The sequence below is a fragment of the Eubalaena glacialis genome, chromosome 2 (genome assembly GCF_028564815.1).
Source record: "Eubalaena glacialis isolate mEubGla1 chromosome 2, mEubGla1.1.hap2.+ XY, whole genome shotgun sequence".
NCBI classification, from domain to species: domain Eukaryota; kingdom Metazoa; phylum Chordata; class Mammalia; order Artiodactyla; family Balaenidae; genus Eubalaena; species Eubalaena glacialis.
Window position 1 is genome coordinate 160,528,682 of NC_083717.1, and position 21,865 is coordinate 160,550,546.

Sequence of the window (21,865 nt, forward strand, 5' to 3'; positions counted from 1 at the left end):
TTAATTTATTCTCACTGTCAACTAAAGCTCACTTGAATTCCTGGTGTCAGAAGATTCAGTTACATTTATTGGTTTTTATTATGGTTTTGATTAATTCATCATTTGAACTAGGAGTTTATTTGTCCTCCCTATCTTGATGTGTGCCTTCAAATTTGAGAGCAATTAGCTTCATTCCTATTGGTCAGTACTTCACAGTGATTCCTTTAAAGTAATCTCTTTAAAGTGCTGCACTGAAGATAAGTTTTAGTAACCTATTTTTCCTCCTTGACTGATGTTCTACTAAAGTTGTTTATTTTGACAACACAGCTGGGAAGATCAAAGTTGTCATGTCAGGAGAAAAGCACTAAAATAGAAATTACATCCAGATTTAACTTTTTATTTTTTTTAACAATGGTGAATAATTTTAAAAGATTTTTCTTCACTTGTATTCATTCTGAAAAACATATTTAATGAAAAAAAATGATTTAGGTATTTTAAAGTATAAGACCTGGGATAAAGGAAAATATCAGTAACATCATTGTATTCAACTTGTTTTATTTGTAATAAATATACTTTTTCTTTTCTCATGACATCTGAAATTCTGTTTTTATTTTGAGGGAAGCTCAATTGGAAATAGAGTTTTGTAATGTATTTTTTTGTAAAGGTTAACCTGAAAAGGCAGTATTTCTGTCATGCCTTTATTAGTCTTCAAGTCCTTTTTATATTTAATAAGAAGATCCTCTAAATTTCTTTGCAATCAGGAGATTCTTTGTAGGCAGCTACTCCTAACAAACAAGTTGTCATGTAATTTTTCATTTTCTTTTTTTTTCCTTTCTCTCCTGAAGAACAGTAGATCATATTCAATACCTTGCAAAGGAAGATGTAGCTTCCTTATATGAGCATTTTGTGTAGGAAGTTTCACTCCTTCAGTTCTGAATATAGGCAATGACAGTAGCAGGCACTAATAACCAGTCTTTGAAACCCCAATCTCTTTTTCTCCCCTTTGTCTCCTACATCAAATATTTCAGTGTTGCTGGCAAAAACTAACACATTACATGTGTGGCACAAGAGATCCAGTGGAGCTAGAGAGACCATTGAGGGAAAAGTCAATTGCCTTGGATAAAGAAACTGTTCGATACAAACTTCTTCATGTATATTTACCAGTATTTAATTCCGTGAACATCAAAATCAGTACCTGAAAAGTTCACTAGTTAGATATTTGGATGTTTATAAAATACAAACCACTCGAAACTTTTTGTATTTATCTCTGAATGCTTTTAGATTTCTTGTAATATTTAGTACTTATGAAGAAATAGAGATTATTTTCTATTCATATCAGCAGCATAAAAACATCTTAGATGTTCAGGAATCAATTTTTATTTGGTTTGTTCATAACCATATTGCAGTAGTAGATGTGTACTTACTGTGCAATCATAGGTAATCTCATTATCGAAATCTTGAGCAAATATTCTGAAAGAAAATATCTCTTATTAGTTAAATTCTTTTCTCATCCTCCAACTGGCTGCCCTCTGGTCAAAATTAAGATCAATCTTGAGAGAAGGATAAAAGGCAAAAGCCTTTTGAGATGTCCTGTTTCTCATGATGGTTAGTAACTAAAAATAAAACTTAAGGCCATCTGCAGAAAGCTCCTATTTTATTAACCAGAAAATCTGTCTTCAAATTTCCATAATTCCTGGTTTGTTAGAATTAGAATATTAGGACCCCAGCGTTTTGCGTATTACAGGTGTTTAATAAGAGCATAAAAATGGTGACCTTTTTATTAAGACACGGTATTAAAGGTGAGATTTTAACTGAAAAACATATGGTCATTTAGGATAAGGAAAAGACAGATGTTTTTATGACTTACAAAAGGCATAATAAAATGCCTTTTATTAATAGCTTTAAATTTTTTTTCTGAATGTAGATTTCTAAATATATTTTGATTTGACTGTTTTTGCCAAAAAATAATTTGGGAAATACAGAAAAGCAAAATGAAGTAAATACAAACCACCAATAATCTCAACATATAGTTATTAGCTAGGACTAATTGATTAATTTGCCCAGTAGCAAACCCATCATATATTAAGGTTTATATCTTGGGTTTCTTAATAACATCATCCCAAGTGATGCCATAGCTATGAAAATTTATTGTGCACTTACTGTGTGCCAGGCATTGTGATAAACATTTATGTAATGTCTTATTTAATCCTCACAACAAACCTACACAAGAGGTACCACTTTACAAACAGGAAAATCAGATTTTAGAAAAATTAAATCATTAATAAGTTAACCCAGATCACAGAGTAGAAGAAAATAGAATTAGAATTTGAACAAGGTAGTCTTGACTCCAGAGCCCTTGTTCTTAATCACTCTCCTTTTCATATAAAGTAAGCTTTTCTCTGTTTTATAAGTGTTCTTATAAAAGAACAAAAACGGGGGGAGGGGAGGAGGGATGTGTCAGTCACTACAGAGTATAAACAAGCTATGAGTAATTTAATTTCCCTGTCATTAATCATTTAGGTCCTTTATTATTTCCTATCATAAACACTCTATATAAATTGTCATATACTTCTCTGATTACCACTTTAGAAATATTTCCTTAAAATAGAATAACAGTCAAGATTGCTGAGTCTGCCAAATTGCCCTCCAGAATATGTACAAATTTATATATTCATACTATCAGTTTATGAAAGTATACATCCATTATCAATTTTAATCTTACTAGTTTGATAGGTGAAAATTGTATGCCTTTATTGGCATATTGCAGACTAATAATGAGATTAAACATTTTTCTTGTATTTTTCCAGTTTTGTTTCTTTTATTAACTGCCTGTGTTCTATATTCAGTTTTGGCTCAGCAGCCTGTTCTTAAAGACTGATTTTAATTGCTTGTCAGGAAATAATTTTGGCAGAGTCAGATTTATACTTTATCAGTTTGACACATAAATATAAACCAATTCATTTTCTTTTCTCGAACTCCATTAACATAATAGTACTCAATTATTTCACTACTCACCATCTTGCAACAAAGGTCAAGTTCAAAACACATCCTGAATCAAAAACATGCAGTTTATAAAGTGCAAACACATTATTTTCTAACAAGCTAGTTATGCCCTTGGTCAAGTTTTCTTCTCATAGCTGATGCACAGTACTTTATTTTCTAACTATTCTTTTCTTATGGAATATTCACACTAAATGTTTTATGGATAGAATATTATGAACCTTAATATTTTAGAATTAATGGTCCATTCATAGATACAAACCTTGCAAAATAATTTATAGTTAGGACATTGAATACATATAGCTACTATTAGCAGTCATTTTTTAAAACACCACAATATACAGTCCTATTTACACAATTATTTTGCTTGGCAAACTCACTTTTCTGCATAGAATTCCAAAGGAAAGAATATTCTAGCATGCAATTAATATGAATTACATTTGATTATCTAGACATTTAAAGCATTTTATAGACTTTTCCTGACAGAGCTTAACTTCCCCTCTAGTGTTCAAAACAGCCTACATTTTTTAGTCGCCCCTAAGAAGCAAACCATGTAATGCCCAAAGGTTTTTGGTAAGTGAATTGTTTAGCACTTGGCTTGGCTTGGCTTGGGAATTCCCTGGTGTCCACCGCTTTCACTGCAGTGGCCCAGGTTCAATCCCTGGTGGGGAACTAAGATACCGCAAGCCACGCGGAAAAACATGTGGCTTGTATTTTTTGACAGAAACATTTTTTTATGTAAGTGATTGTCAAGCAGGGCATTTTGGTCCCCAGGGTACATTTAATGCTTTGTGACATTTTTGGTTGTCCCAACTGGAGGGATGCTACTGACATTGGGTGATTAGAGGCCAGGAATGCTGCTAAATATCTTCCAATGCACTGGACAGTTCCCACAACAAAGAATTCTCTGGCCCAAAATGTTAAATGTGCATAAGTTGAGAAACCCTCATTTACATAATATTAGTGATTACTCACTGCCAGGCACTGTGCTGGGGCATGGGGATACATGGATAGAAAGTTATGATCTTAGTACTCAGGGAAGTTCATTAGAGAAATTTATTATCTTAGTACTCAGGAAAGAATTGGATAAATAAAATGTAACATGATCATCAATATAATATTGGTATATATGTAAGATAAAGTTTATCTGAGGGGCATAGGGAAATTTTCAAAAAAGTGATACTAGAACTGTTGTTGTTCTTATTTTACCTTTTACTTAAATTTACATAAAGTGTACAAATAGTATAGTTAAAATTTAATGGATTTTCAAAAAATGAACATACCCATGTAACCAGCATCCAGATCAAGAAACCAGAATAATTTTTTTTAGTTTCTTAATCTCTTCTTTTTTTAATTGAACTATGGTTGATTTACAAAGTGTAAGAAACCAGAATATTATCATTGTCCCAGAAGACCCTCTTGTGCCCCCTTTTCGTCACAGCCCAACCCATGAGAGTAACTACAGTTCTGACTTTTAGCATCATAGATTTTTTGGGTTTGTACTAACCATTATATAATTGAAAGTGTATAGTATGTAATCTTTTGTGTCTGGATTCTTTTGCTCAATATTATGTTTGTAAAATTGATTTATACTGTTGCATGTAGTTGTTTGTTGATTCTCATTACCATTGTATAAATATGCCATTGTATAAATATACCATTGTATAAAGAATTGATTAATTCTACAATAAAGGCACAATGGCTGAAATCATAAGTCTGCCAATAGGTCAGTCTGCCTGCAGAATGGGTTTTGAGGAGGCAGTGGCAAGAAAGAGCCTGGAGAGGGGTAGAGTCAAATGATGAAGGCTCTCTGTGTCATTTAAAAAAGGCATTTGGATTCTTTCTAGTAGGAAATGAAGTTTTTTTTTTTAAAGATGTTAAACAGCAATGAATTTAATGAGATTTGCATTTTAGAGAGACTACTTCGGCAGAAGAATAGAGAATGGGTTGAATGGGAGTGAACTTAGCTACAACACCAATTAGGATGTTATTGGAATATTCAAACAAAAGATGCTGAGAACCTAAATGCAGATGTGGGTAGAAAGGGTAGATTATTCTCAAGATAGAATTTATAACACTTTTTGACGAACGAGGTATGGAGATTGCAGAGTAGTTTCCTGAGCCACCTTTCAAAAGCCTGTGTGTGTTCCTGACATACAAAATGTGTGCAATGAAGAAAAATAATAGAATTAAATGTTAGTAATTAAAATTGAATTCAAAATAACATTCAAATGTATCTAAAGTGTTCGAACTTGTAGAAAAACAGATGTCATTAGTTGAAAATGAATAAATTGATGGGAATCTTTATGGAGAATATGTAGGAAAATTATTAACAGTTTAGATGAAGGTTAATGGCATTGGCCCTTTATTTGTTTTAATTTTAATCTAAAACTAATGTCTTCCTTTTTGTTATTTCAGAATTTTGCTATTTTTATTTTTATTTTTTTTACTAAATTTGTACATTTAGTCATGAATAAGGTGGTTTGCAGTTCAGGAAAAAAAATAAGAGATAAGTGTGTGTGTGTTTGTGTGTGTGCATGTGTACTAAAAGCACAAGTTGAGAAATGAAAGGAAGAAGGGGTTAAAATATTGCATCTCTATGAATAAGAAAGAAATTGTCTGAAGTGGAATTAATAGAGTTCCCAGTTATCTCTAGGTAGGAAGATTACTGTGTTTTAATTTTGTTTGTGTATGCATCCCTAAAGAGAATAAAGGCAGTGAGTCAGAAAGTTTTCCATAGTCACCCCTAATAGCATCGCTTCAAAGATGCATTGATTGCTATCTGAGATAGTAAAGTCAGTTGTCTCTTTGTGACCTAGAGAATGAGTGCAATTAGCTTTTGATAACAGAGCACACTGCTTATTAATGTTTTTAAAATGAAGAACTCTAACATGAATTTTTTTTAAAGCTGTAAGCCCTTTATTTATGGATGTGATTATTCACCTAGAAAACCCAAAAGAATCAGTTGAAAAGGTATTAGAAGCAAGAAGAGTTCAGGATGGCAGCTGAATATGAGTATTTTATTTCATAAACATCTATATGCTAATATTACTTAAATTAGAAACAACCCACTAGAAAAAATTTTGGAAAGATTTCATTTGCAATAGCAGAAAAAAGGAAATTTCATAATACCTAAGAATAAACTTAAGCCATTTGACAGACAGACCTGAAAAAAGAAAACTTTATTAAAGGACATAAAATACAGCTTGAATGATTAGGAAGTCATGCGATATTCTTAGATGCAAATATTTTTGTGAAAATATTTTTTGTGTAACTTATCAATTTACCTTAACTTGATTAATACATGTGATATAATTCCCACTGGAATTTTGGAGGAGAAATTGATTCTAAGTCAACAAAATTGATTCTAAATTTCATTTTAAAATAGTAAAGGTATGAAAATAACTAGTGATTTTTTTCAAGTAAAACAATAAAATATAAGGCACAACAACGATAGGAAAATAAACTCAGAAAGAAATGCAACCAAATGATATTTCATTAACATACCTATGTATAAAATTGGAATTTAGTATTATATATATATATGATACATCAAGACATTGGAGGAAAGAAGGGTCGGTCATTCAGTAAACGGTGTTGAGAAAATTGGCTATCCATTTTGGTGGAGAAGATTGATCATGCAACGCAGAATTAAACTACAGACAGATTAAATATTTAAACATTAAAAACTGCAAACTTATGATTTAAAAATTAAGATATTATTTTTCTCATCTCTAGGTAAAAGAAACCTTTCTAGGTGAGACATGAAACCCAGAAAATATAGTAAAAATAATGATAGAACCCCTTGTATAAGCATTTAAAACCTCTTAATGGAAATGTCAACTAAGTAACAAATTTTACTAAGCAACTAAGCAACAAAAATTGTAACAAATGTCAACTTAAAATAAATATTTGCAATAGATTTAACTGCCAAAGGTTTAATATTTTCAATATATTAAGTTTTCTAAATATTAAATAGGAATAACATGGCAACCAGTAGAGTAGCAGGCAAAGGATATATACAGGCCATTTGCAAGGGGAAAGAAGCACGTTGCTTTTAAATATGTACTCATAACTGGTAAGAAATGTAAATTTTTAAAATATTCTGTTTCTTTGTACACATCAGTTAAATAACTATTTAAAACTAAGATTGCCTGGAATTGGCAGGGTTTAGATGAAAAGAGCATTGTTGTTTGGCATATAAATTGTTAGCATCTTCTCGTAGGGCAGTGTGCAGTACATCAAAAACCTCAATGTAATGATGATATAAAAGATATTCATTTTATAGGAGAATAAAGCAGTTTACAAATAGTATATGGCCTGGAATAATTGTTGATATGGAACTTTGAAAAACCTTCCCTCTGTAGAAAAACTTGGCCCAGTAAAAGGACATACCCTATGAGGCATACCCTGTTAAAAGACATATACTGTCAGTCTTTACATTCACTCTTTCCCCCAAAATACCATGAGACCAAGGAGCAGGGAGCAAGAGCCAGAAATGTAGGAAGCCAGGACTTGGGAGAGGGAGAAGGAGATGTTCTGAGGACAGATGACCATCGCAGCACTGCTGGTAAGACAACCTTAGACAAGCAGCAATGTGTAAAGCTCAGCCTGGGATCCCTGAGACTATGAGACATTTGTGGGAGGCTGAAGTGGAACCTGGTCAGTGGTGTCCTCTGATTAAAGGTAGAAGCAGAAATAAATTTTCTCCACAGGAAGTTTTCCCCACTTTAGGTCAGCCATACTCCAACAGATTAAAATCAAGTAATGAATGTACTACCAAAACTCACCAAGCACAAGTAAGGCAGCAAAGCCATTAATCAATAGGTGGACTGAAAAGATGACTGCTAGAACTGTCAAATACAAAATACAGGACAGAGAGAATTAGGTGAGCATTATCATTTATTATCCATATTTGGAAAACTTTGTTTAGGACAAATACTAAACTATAAAGGATGCAGACACAACAGAAGTATATCAAACTGTCCCTGACAATCCAAGGTTAAGTAGTGTATGATGAAATATCCAGAAGAACAAAGACATATTGGGTGGGCCAAAAGGTTAGTTCATTTTTTTCCATAAGATGGCTCTAGTAGTGCTTAGTTGTCTTTAAATTCATTCGAAGCAATTTTGTTAGATTGTATTGTGACAGCTGTCATATCAGCGTGCATCAAAAAAAAAAAACTGGTGAATTTTTGTGTAGCCATTGTAATATTGACGATGGAAGAAAAACAACATTTTCGGCATATTATGTTTTATTATTTCAAGAAAGGTAAAAACGCAACTGAAATGCAAAAAAAAGATCTGTGCAGTGTATGGAGAAGATACTGTGACTGACTGAAGGTGTCAGAAGTGGTTTGCAAAGTTTACTGCTGGAGATTTCTCGCTGGACGATGCTTCACGGTTGGGTAGACCAGTTGAAGTTGATAGCAATCAAATCGAGACATTAATTGAGAACAGTCATTATACCCCACTTGGGAGATAGCCAACATACTCAAAATATCCAGATCAAGCGCTGAAAATCATTTCCACCAGCTTGGTTGTGTTAATCACTTTGATGTTTGGGTTCCACATAAGTTAAGGGAAAAAAAACCTTCTTGACCATATTTCCACATGCGATTCTCTACTTAAACGTAACAAAAACATTCTGTTTTTAAAACAAATTGTGATGGGCGATGAAAGGTGAATACTGCACAATAATGTGGAACAGAAGAGATCATGGGGCAAGCGAACTGAACCACTACCAACCACACCAAAGACCAGTCTTCATCCAAAGAAGGTGATGTTGTGTGTATGGCGGGATTGGAAGGGAGTCCTCTATTATGAGCTCCTTCCGGAAAACCAAATGATTAATTCCAACAAGTACTGCTCCCAATTAGACCAACTGAAAGTAGCACTCGACGAAAAGCTTCCAGAATTAGTCAACAGAAAACACATAATCTTCCATCAGGATAACGCAAGACCACATGTTCTTTGATGACCAGGCAAAAACTGTTACAGCTTGGCTGGGAAGTTCTGATTCATCCGCTATATTCACCAGACATTGCACCTTTGGATTTCCATTTATTTCAGTCTTTAATTAATTACTATTTATTTAGCTTCCTAACCTACCTCTACCAATGACACAAGAGCAACTCAGACCTAATATCCATTTTAATAAATAACTTTAAGAGTAAATCTACATTTGCCCTGATTGATTTAGGCCACATTTATTTTGAGATGCTGGAAATTAATACTATAATTCCATTCTTTTTTAATGATTCCTTCCAAGTTTAAACAACTACTGTTTCTCTTTGATGTTTTCTTGTCATTGCTCCTGGAGATCAGAGACAGGTCAGAAAGATTAAGGAGAATATTCCTTAAGTGGACCCATCACGTGTAACATAAAAAGCTTTTAAAAAATAGAGCATTTGCAGAAGTGGTGGTATCTGAAACTTATTCACAGAAAATTCTAAAAAGTCTGATAACTTCTGGGAAACTTGTGTTCAAAAAAGAAGAAGGAAAAAACAAAGACTCCTCTGGGAAACCAGGACACGACGGAATCTAAAGTTGCCACTCTCCACATGCCCACCTATTTCTTTGTTTTCTTTCCTTTCTCTAGAGACAAACTTGGTTAGGTATAGACGTCTGCCCTTCCTATTACAGTATTGATTGAGCAAAATATCAACTTCCATCTGCCCCAGTTAATGTTCCTACTTTGGGCTCCTTCTACTCTTGGATACTTAATTTTTATTATGTGAAGAGAAGATCTGAGTTAACTCTGTTCATAATTACCTATCTGGTTACCAAATCTTTCAGGTTTGTTTTATAAACCTGAATTTTTTATATCCTTTGTTTGTTGATTCTTGTGAATTTGGTTTGGGCCTACCATATGCTGAGCTACACTTAGGGGTACAATTTCTAAAGCATATAATTGGGCTAAAATGAACATCAAGGTAACATTGAAAAGAGGCAGTGTTGCAAATGAGCAGCCTCAGGAGTGTGTGTGTATATTTTTGTGTATGTTGTTTGCGTGTTAGTAGAAATGGTCATTTCTACTCATTCTGACTAGGTGATGGGATTTGTTTAGTGGTGGTAGATAGAACCAATTTCTTCCTTCCCATTCCCACCAGCTGCCCTAATAAAGTCAACTATTCAGTTGCTTATAGCCCTAACCTAAAGAACTCAACTCCAATTCTAAGACATGTACTTGTGTGTACACACACATATACATTATCCTCAGTTTTATGAAGTGTAATTGTTTTGTTCAAGGATGGACTCTATTTTAACGTCTAAATCTCAGACTTGAAGGCAACATAGGCTTTATTTGGATAGTGAACTACCTTATTCTAAGCATCATAGTCTGGATGTTCTGAAAAAAGTTTGTGATCCTCAGAGCTTAAATTATAGATGCTGATTCTAAGATATCAGCTCTAAGTTCCATACCAAAAAAATATATGTGTGTGTGTATACGCAAGGGTATACACACACACACACAAATATGTAAGTTATGATTCCATGGAAGAATCTCATAATTATAGAATAAAATATTTCTTTTATCTTTCAAATTAGAGTGTATATAAGAGCTGTTATTTAACTTTTTAAGAAGTTTTTTGATCTTTTTTGCATTCCTACAGTTTTACCTTTTTCATTGGCAAAGGATAGCTGCAACTCTTTTTAGAATAGTTTTTAAAAATTGGGCCTCTCATTATTTTTAAGTGCTTGTTAAGAGATTTTTCTTCCATAATAAAGGTAAAGATTTTCTTTCATCTGACGTATATCAATTTTATTTAATAAATAATGTGTTCTTCCTTCTATATGTCTTCCAGGTTGTAACTCACTGAGTTATTTTTTATTTTTCATTCTTTTTTTTGAGAGACTCTTGCAAAGTAGATTTTTCTACTATGAAGTATAATATTGTTGATTTTAAGTGATTATGATAAGACCCCTCTGTTTAGCATGAGCAGCAGAGCATTAACTTGAGTCAAACGTTGCCTCTTTGCGTTCCCCTATTTTACAGCATCCTGGGTCTAAGTCCATCCTGACTTATTGTCAGGCTGATGTTGTTTTCACAGCCTTAATTTGTAATGTATGGTTGTTATGGAAATTTTAAAAATTATATAAACTTATTTGGCTTACCAATTTGAACAATTTATTTACCACAAGTAGTTATGGATACTTGCTTATATTTTTTCATCTTTGCTTAAGTATGTAATTACATAGCTGTTTTCTATTGGACTTAGGTGAAAGCATAAATGCAGGAGGTGCTGTTAGTTCTTTTTCTTCAAAATATATTTATAATCTTCTCATTTTCTTTTCCCAGTTTACTTTGGAGGTTTTATGGTAATGTCCAAGGCTATATTCCTGGTCATTGGTATCTCCAAAACTGCTGTTTCTTGATAAATCTTCATTAAGTTTTAAGATTATTGCTAGCATATTGCATTCTTCAGACATCTGGTAATTCACACACATTCAAAAACAAACGTGCCCATAACTTCTATTCTGTACTGCTTCTGGTAGAACTATTCAATTTTCACAGTTGCTTTGACTGTAGTCCATTACAGCAACTTGTATGACATAAGTGACTTTAGACTTTTGTTTTAGTACAAATCATAGTATTCAACATTTGTTAAGCACTTGCTACGTGTTAGGAATGATACTGAGCATTTTTATGTTCTATCACATTTAAGCAAAGTACAAAGATCCTTCCTATGTCTGGAATAGGGTGTAATACCTTGTAAACTGAAAACATATAATAGATTTAATGGATTAATTTCAGAATTGGAGTCTACAGGCCTAAGTTTTATTGATTTACTGTGCGGCTTTGCATTATTCATAGAATTTATTAGTGTGTCTATTTCTTCACTTACAAAAAGATAATAAAATATGTCTCCTCTGTCTTATGTAATATAGGAATATGTTGTGTTTAAACAGAGAATATCTATAGATGTTTTGTAAGAAAGGCACCATAAATAAAACATTCTGATGTGAATATTTCTATTATTAAATTATGTTGCTAAATAATAGTATTCATGTTTATTAGCTCTCCAGTGCAATAAGAGAAATAAGAGCTTTTTCACAGCATTATAAATTTATGTTGTATATAATGTTATCATACTAGCATTATAAATATTATGACATCCTTTTAGTTAACTAAAATTGCTTTATAGTGTTAACAATTTAGTTTTATAAGATGGATAACAAATATTATTACCCCTTTTTACAAATGGAAAACTGAGAGATAGATAAATTTCTAGAGGCACAAGAACCAAAGCTTATGTTTATTTAATATGTGAATAATGAAGGACTATTAGGTTATAGATGATGAATAAAAAGCCTGATCATAAAGTGAGAGGTTAGTAGCTTTAAAATCCATCTTTAGATGAGCAAAACCGTAAGAGAACAAGTTATTTAATTCAAGCTACAGCATGTCATAGCCTCCAAATACTTAATGTGTATGGATTTTTCTCTCATCTTTACTATTGGAACTTCTACTAAGTTAAGCTTATCACAAGACAACAGCAATATTGGATTTCTTTGCTTTTAGGAAGTACTGTACTCATTTCCATCTTTCCCAGTTGGCCTGTAATTTTAAAACTGAGGGTGGTATGAGAAGACAAAATGCAACACCTTATAATAATATATAAAATAGGAATGAGCTGTTTTTGGTTTTTCTCTTTTCTTAGCAGTTCTTCCACTCACTCTGTTTCCTTTACCTCACCTATTTCTTCCTCTCACTTTTTCACATGTGTCTGTTTTGGTGAGAATCTAGTTTTGTTGCAAGAGAACTTCAGATGTGATAATTACGTGTTTCTAATGTGGATACTTTCTAAAGAGGCCACCAGTGAGAATTATTGTATCTTAAGGCAAAAGAGCAAAGTTTTAGATTTTCTAAAATCAATTGGCAGTGAGTCATTTGCAAATAGTATTTATAAGTCTAAAGTAGGAGCTTATTTCCTTTATTCTCAATTAAGATGTTTAAGAATGGCTTAAATTATGTTGTTATATGAACATTAAAAACTTACACTGCTTTAAGTAAACCAAGTAATTATGTGTGACCATCAATAGAGTGGAAATCCAATGTATAGATTTTTTTAGGTAGCTCTTATGTTTCTACTTATATTATACACCACTAACCACATTAAAAAAACAAAATTCCAAAGTAGCTGGAGTAAAGAAGCTGGGTTATACATTCACCAGTTAACTGACCAGACAACCAGCCTTTCAGTACAATTTCAAATTGGATCATCTTTCTACTTCATCTTTCTTCAGATTTGAGAAACAGGATATTTTTCCATATCTATATATCAACTTTTGAAGAACATGAATGAATAACATTTTCTTCTCTATAGATTAAAGCACATGTAACCAACAACCTACAATAAAGGAGAACTTTATTATTTTTCACATAGTGCCAAAAATGAATAAAAGTATAATGCATATATAAAAATGCTAATAATCCATAGAAATACCACTATTTTCTCACCTTTTCCTGGAATGAGATATAAAGTAGTACAATTTATAAGTAGACTATAAAGGTAAGTGCTGTTCTTGTGAAAATCTCTTATAAAAAATAATTCACTCATTTGAGTTCCCTGATTTTTTGTTTGATAATTTGACTATCAGTATTTAGATAAATGAGGAAAATAATGTGAAAAAGTACTCACTGGGTAAAGAAATTATAAAACTTTGGAGTACTCACTGCTATACATATACTCAACTTGGTTATTTAATAAGGGTTGAGATGAACAATGGAAACAGTAGACTCTTCACTCAGCATCTCATGCTCACTGCAGAGTACATGTTCTTTGAATGGAATGGATGATGAAATTGCCTGAAGTACTTAAATTTTTATTTTTATTGTTTTGTGTCTTTCTCTATAATTATACTGTCTCCTTTGATCTTTCATTATAACCAGATCTTACTTAAATATTGTACCACTTTAACTGAAAAACAAAATGGAGTATCTCCATTTTGAAAAGCTTTCTGCTTCTTCCAAGAGTGGAAAAAGATGTAAATATTTAAGAAGGCTAAAGCTCCAAGGAAGATAAATACATTATCAATACATTCATATCTCTCAAGTAAAACTGGAATAACTATTTTCATTACTTAGTTGCAGCTTCTTCTTTGTAGCAGTAGTCTTTAACCACTTAGTCACACTGTTATGATACAATGACGTGATTAGTTGAAAGGTGTTTGTAATTAGTAATATAAAATTAACAAAATCTGTATGTGAATGTTTTTAATTAATTGGAATAAATTAAAGACTGCCCTTATAATACTGCGACTCTTACTTCCACTCTGCTCTGCTTCTTAAATGAGGAGAGAAAAGAGTAAATTTATAGCTGGTGTTCCTTGAACATCCCTATGAGTTATTCATCATGTATAGTCCTGAGAAAAAAATATATTAAAGATAGCTTCTCTGTACCATAGGATACTTATAGGGACAAGATCTGAATTGTTTGTTTATTATAACCTTTTATTAAAGTATAAAATAAAATTTATGTGTTTGAGTCAAGAAAATGTACTTGGCTGACGTTAATGGATAGAGTCAGGAAAGTTTGATTGGCTGGCATTAAACTGCCTATTTTTACCTAATTTATCTCCTCACTAGGTCTATATTTTGCTCCAATGAAGGATCCTCACATTTATTTCAATCTATTTTACGAAGTTGAATATAAGGTGATTATGAATATTAAAACAAGTTGTGTACATTATCATTAATCTACCCCATTCCTTCTGTCTGCTGTCTGTTTTTCAAAGTGTAGTCCTCTGACCAGCATCACAAGCATAACCTGGAAACTTGTTAGATATGCAAAATTTGAGACCCTAGCCAGACATTCTGGATCAAAATCTCTGGGTGTGGCCCAGCAATCAGCATTTAACAAGGTTTCTAGGAGATCCTGATGCACACTAAAGTTGGAGAACCACGGCTCTAATCATATCCCACCTTGATAGCTTAACAAGGTTATTAGTACCTGTTAGATAGTGTTTCAAAGATAGTCTTTGTTATTTAAGATTATTTAATCAGCAGAGGGCACTGTAGTAGTTGTTAGGAGGAAATTATATTAAATCTACATGGTCAAGTAACAAGCATATAAATATTAATGCATAAATTATACCTGTTAATAAAAGTTTGTCTATAAAAATAAGTAAAAGCACTATACTAAGTGATTTTTCACCACCACCATGCATACAAGAAATTTCTGCACATTTACATTTAACTATCGTTTGTCCTGTGCATACTTAAACATCATTGACTTTTAGCAATAACGTTTTTTAAGGTAATTTTTTCTATGAAGGTTAAAAATGGACCTGAACTTCATTGACAAGTTCCCTGGGCTTATAGAATCATTGTTTATGACACTCTTTTTTGCAACTTGAGTAGTCTTTGAAGCATCTTTCTGACTTTCATGTTATCTTCAAAGTGTCAAGGGTAAAAGAAAAAATCACAATAAGTGATTTTGCATAGGAGATTGCAACCTTCAAAGTTTAGAAAGTATTTAGCAGTTAAAAATAAAATGTCTTATTTAAAGAGTATAGCTAAATCCAATTAAACCCCATTATTTTGGAATCTACTAGTCCAAAAAAGGTTATATCTGAAGTAAGAATATAAATTTCTACTATTGGTCAAGGAAAAAAAGAATTTGGTAGTCAAATTAATAATTTATAAAAAAAAAAAGTGGGAAACGGAATGAAACTCATTAAGAAAAAAGGATTTCAAACTTTTAATGGCATCTTTTTTTGCCATTGATTATGAATAGTCCATTGATAATGATTGCTTGTTATCTACTTGTTAACAAGTACTGATAACCTTCATTTATCTGTGCTTGTCATCCTAATGTATATGATTGAAGGAATAAAGCTACATTTGTTAAAACCACTCTTCTGTTTGGATTTTCTAGTAAGTTAGACAGATAGTTTTTTCTCATTTTATTCTAAACTAACTTTTATTCTCTTGCTCTTTGCCTTCTAGTTGAGCCTCTCCATTTACGGTTTACAGATATTTTCACCCAGCTCTTGCCCTCCTGTCCATCTTCCAATTTCCATCTCGTTTGGCTGTTTCTTCCCTTTAGATACCATTATTTCAGTATTCTTCTTCCTGCCCCCAACTTGTCAATGTTCTTACATTTAGGTTCTTGCTCTCTGTTCTCTTTCCCCTCATCTTTGGTTCTCAACCACTGTTTCTAGGTTTGGTTTCTGGATTTTTGTATTATTTCTCTTCTCTAACTGGTATAATCAAAACTGCAAGGATGTAATTGGAAAGCAGAGGCATAGAGAAAATTGACATGTATTGAATACCTACTCTATGCTAGGTGATTTACTTACATCATTTAATTCTCATAAAATGTAGGTATGCTTTATTATTAGCTCCATTTTATTCATAAATACACTGAAGCTCAGAGAGATTAAATATTTTGTTCTAATTCACAGAGCAACTAAGTGATAAAGCCGGGTTTCAAGCCTATATTGGTTCATTTATTCACTCCTTTATTCAACAAATATTTATTGAGTGCACGTTCTGTATGTTGGACACTATGGTAGGTGCTTCAACAGATCCAGTCCTTACTCTCCAGACCTTAATTGTATGGTGGTATTGTCTGACTTCACAGATGGTGATCTTTTTGCTACACCAAACAGAAGAAGAGAAAATAAAAAGTAAATAGAATGGTTCTGATGTTTTATGGAAAAGATATATTTGATATAGATGTAAGAAAGACTATATTTGTGCATTATTTAGGAATATATAGCAAAAGGGTTGCTTTGTGTCTAGTCCTAGAGAGGGTCTCCCTCCTCACTCACCCCTGTCAACACCAATGCCTTTTAGTGGCATCACCACAATATATATTTTCCTCTTATGTTCTATGCTGTACAAGATTTATGTCTATAGGCCAACATTGTCTAGAAAGTCTTCAGAAAGAATTAACTGTCCTCCCTAAATTATGTTTGGAAAAAGATGAAGACCCCTGTGTAAGAATACATACATTCATTCATCCGTCTATTATCCATATATTTACTAATACCCTAAAAAGTATTTAAGATGGTTTAACCAAATACATAAAACACAACAGAACTTTTAATAAGATAAATGTGGAAAAATAGGGCAAGGAAAAAATAAGATGAAATTGGGTTGTATTCAGTAAGCCTACTAAAAAAGTATTCATAAATTTGTCTCTCAAGGGTGACTTGATTCACATTCATCATAATTTTAAAAACAAACTGGTATCACAGAAGTGTACCCCATTCCTAGTTGTAATACTTAAGAGGAAATTTCTCCTACAGGTCCTCCTAAAGAGGACCTCAGTACAGTGTGGTGAGCAATAGTCTCAAATACTCGCTAAAATAAATATGAGTTTCACTGAGCCATTTAATTGTATCCACCTGCATACCATAAAAGCAAAGTCCAGTAAAACAATTCTTTTAAAAGTGGATGAGCCTTTTCAGGTAGACCACTGTGGTCTGGCCAAGTCCAATGGTATATTTTAGAGGATCTCGAAAAATGAATGAATTACATTTCTTTTAGGTAATTCTCATATGTAATTTGTCAATTGAGTTTTTCATGTACTAGATAACAGTGAGTTTACACACTCTTACAAGTTTTATTCACTACTGCAACATCGTTGCATAGAATACCACCTAGTACATAGTAGGTGCTTAATAAGTATTTGTTGTATGGATGGATAAATGCTGTGCTTTGAAGTATGTAAGTGAAAGACTTCCTCTGTTACTTCTCTGTTGATTTTTTCTTCCTTTGTCCTTAAAGTGTGCTACTATACTTTGGAGTATATCATCTTTATGTGGACCCCCAAATTCATTAAATGTCAGGCATTGCTTAGGTGACTTTTTCAAACAGATAAGGAAATCAATATTAACCCTATACAAAGAGCTGTGTTAAGATTGTTCTCAGTAACATCCCTTTGTTGATTTTTAGGGCTCTAAGATTTTAAGGTCCCTAAGAAGAAGTTGTAAACTTCAGTGAAGCAATTTTAACATGGAAATAGTGTTTCTTCTCAGAGACCTCAAAATCATATCGGATTTATTAAATTTGGAAAACATGGGATAGATTATATATAACACTAGCTCAACAATTTTCAGCTATATATTGATATTTTAATGAAAGTAGTTAACTCCCAAACTTAGAAATTTAAGAATGTCCTTTTCTCCTTCCTGCTGGCCCTTTATTTTTAAAGCAGGTTTTATTGAAAAGCATTATGGTAGTGTTAATTTTCCTTTAAAATTTCTGACATTGTTAAATATTGCATTATGCTGGGATTCAGTGAACCAGTAGATTACATCAATTCCAGTAATCCTTTATTCTGTATAATTATAAGGGATTAACTAATTTATATGCATCTTAAAAGTTTATTTATAACATCAACTGGCATGTAACACATACTTGATGCATTTTAACTGCTCTGCCCAGATTTCTTACTCTATGAAAATCTATTGAGCTATTATAACAATCTGAGGCTTCATTTTAAAATTTAGGTTATTAGCCTAGATGAGACATTTACCATCCTAAATTTTGCCTAGAGCAGTGATTTTACTTAGGACGATCACTCGACTTCTAATGAAATATTGAACTATCAATCTTTCACTATATTTTTCCATAACTTACTTTTTATTTTGTTTGCCTTCTTCTTATTTACTGTAATACTTTATTTTGCAAGCTTTCTTCCTGTGTTGCTCCCAGTTATTGTAACCTGCTACATATGTAGAAAGAGGATTAGAAATGGATTAAATCATGTGTTTCACTCCCAACTTTAGCCTAAAACATATCTTTACCATCACATTATGATAAATATATGCCTATTTTCATTGACCTTTAGAAAATGAAATTTTCTTGCCCCCTTCAGTACCTTTTTCGAGGTTTAACCACACTTGTCTTAAGAATGCCCTATCTTAAAACTTCTATTATATAGTTAAAGCCTATCACTTCATTAATTCTTTTTTAAAAACAATCAGATAGTTCATTTATATTGAAGATATGGAAATGGTAAATCTAGAGTTTTTCTTCTACCCAATTTATGGGGAAAGTTGACTTGATGATTTCTTGAGTTCTATTTATTATATCATAAAATCATAGAGCTAGGAGAGATACAAGGTGATCTCAGGTTTTTACGGACTAATTATTTCAAGAGTAATAGACAAAGAAAACTACCCAGATTTCTTATTCTGTGAAAATCTATTGAGCTGTTATAGCAATCTGAGGCTTAATTTTAAAATATAGGTTTTTAGGCAAGATGAGATTTCTATTAAATACTTCTGAATTGTAAGGGATAAGAAAGGTCTGCTAATGTAAAAGCTCCCTTGATGTTCTGGTCCTCAGCTTTTATTCAGTGGTCCCAAAAAATTGAGTCTTGATGCCTTAAAAAAAATATTTGGAGAACTACTAAGTATGGTTTGTAGATAGCATGATTTATAATTAAGTTAATTTTACTACTCTGCCTTCCTTATTTTTGGTTAATTTCACTCAGTCTGCTATTTAATCTTTAATTACAGGCCACAAAAGAAGTAATAGAACGGGAAGCGCCAGGGATGGCCCTGGCAATGCTGATGGGATCACTTAATGTTACACCTCTGGGCATGCTCTCTAGGTAAGAAAGTCACCAACATGTTGCAAAGAAAATTAATTCCATACCACTAATCACTACAATAGACTGATAAACCTAAGAAACTTCAGTCATACCACTTAATTTTGCCCCCCTTATTTCCCAGAGTTATGAGTCTCAGTATCCTGTCTAGTTAAATATTGGCCACAGTTTCTTTCAAGTTCTTTTTTGTTTGTTTGTTTTTGCATATTGTGTTGAAACTTTTAGAAAATATTGTATTACTGCTAAAAGTTATCAATTATAACCCCAAGAAGAGTCCAGTTTATTAAGATGTAAAATATTCTTTTTTTGTGTGATTATAATCATCAATTAATTTCCCTTAGTTGTCATTAAATACTAATTTAGTAAAACTAAACAGTAGAGTCTTTTTTAATAAGTTTTTACAAGTTAGGAGCTTTATTTCAATTTGTAAATAGGCATATTGATGTGTGGTCATGAAAAGAAGCTCAGTCAATAATATATTACTAGTATATTAAATTAGTATATTTAAAACTATGCCTTTGTTGACCTACATGGTGACATCCATCCTCAATTTGATGGTTTAGTTATTTATTTGTTTTTATTTTAGCAATTCTTAGATTAAAATCCCCTTTAATGAGAACAGCATACATCACTTACGTTAAAGACAGAAATATCAACTTAGTGAGAATCTGTTGATTTAATAACCATTGATTAATACAGTTGATTACAGAGCAATCTAGAAAATACACAGCAACTTTATAATTGCAGGGTTTCACAATCATTATTTATAGCCATTTATTGATCCTGTGTGCAATGTGAATATAAAAGTAAATATATCTATTGAATGCATAGAATATGAGTTATAATGCTCTTTCTGTTACTTAGACTAAGTTTGTATCCCATAAATGTCAGCCACTTGAAGCACAGCTACAGGGAAATGTGAATGGGTCATTAGTTAACTGTATTTTCTTTCCTGTCACAAATACTATATTATAACATTTCATTTTAATAAGAGCAAAAAAAGAACTAAAGTAGCTTGATAGAGATTTTGAATTTAAAATCCACGCTGGTCTTTAATGAATTCACATTGATTCTTTTATGCTGTTCTTTTTTTAACCCTTACTTATATTACCTGACCGTAGGAGATCAAAGGTCACATTTGGTCCCTCTTCTCTATGGAATTAAGTAGTAGTCTTTGAACATAAAAGAACTCTTTCTTGGCATTCAAGGAATATAGTCAAGAAAGAATTAAACATTATCTCTTGTTAATTATTTTATAATAAAAATCTAATTCAACAGACATAATAATACTCTATTTGCCAGGCCTTGTATTAACCATTAGGGATATAAGTATGGAAAGAAAAGTAAGAAATGGTCCTTACCTTCAGGATCCCCAGTTTATCTGGAGAACTTGTTCCTTACAACTGCTAAGGTAACTCTTTAAATTGGATATAGCTTTCTTGATCTAGTATAGAAATAGCACTTTTGCCTTATTGAAAGATTTTTCTGGATTAATTTCTCCTCTGCCTTCTGAATCCGCATAATTACTGAGCAGTGGACTGCTGAGTGAATGGGAAATAAGTTAGCAGGAGCTGATTTTAAGTATTTTGGAATAAGTCCATCACCTTTAGGCTGAAGGCTTTGAAAACTAAAGCATACACAGCATAGTATACACAACCAGATTCTGTATACACATGGTATACACAGCCAGATTCTTCTGGCTTTTCTTTATGTTCATTTCCTATTGAACTGAGAGTTTATTTACAAATTTGAAACAGAGATAGTAGTTGGCATGAGCTATGGAAAAGGGAATTGTGGACTATTTCCCTTAATGTTTACTTTTTGGTGCTTTTCAAATCGTTTAAAAAAAATTTTTAGACAGCCATGATTAGATTGATGCTTCCTTTGTTTAGCATTTTTACCTTGTATGTACTTGGGGCTTTGTACATGCTTATATTATAACACATGTGATATTGTAAGTATTTACTTTCTTGTCTGTTTTACCTAGTTTGTATAAAATCCAAATTTGTATTAAGAACAGCAGCTTTATCTTATTCATTTTATATCCTCAACCCCAAAACAATTTCTGACACATAGTAGGTACTCAAAAAAATGTTTCTTATTATGGTTACTATTGATAACTCAGTGTTTCATCCTAGCTGTAATAGAATTTTTTTTCAAGGTTAAGTAATGCATCAAGTTGGTGCCTTGCCTTCCTATTTTTATCTCTAGAGAGCAGCATTAAATAAAAATAATTTTTTAAATTACTAAATCTGTTTAAATGGTTTTCATCTGCTTGGTTAACTTAATATCTTCCAGTTTTCCAGGTTTTT

At 32.2% G+C, this 21,865-nt stretch overlaps 1 protein-coding gene across 11 annotated transcripts in view; it reads left to right on the top strand.

Moving 5' to 3' along the window:
- The window catches only part of GPHN (gephyrin), a 615,197-nt gene that overhangs the window by 295,100 nt on the left and 298,232 nt on the right, over positions 1 to 21,865 (top strand). For all 11 annotated transcript variants that reach the window (XM_061180933.1, XM_061180924.1, XM_061180928.1 and 8 more), the window contains exon 5: positions 19,462 to 19,556. In XM_061180933.1, coding sequence (XP_061036916.1) covers positions 19,462 to 19,556 — 95 coding nt within the window. The remainder of the gene's footprint in view (positions 1 to 19,461; positions 19,557 to 21,865) is intronic.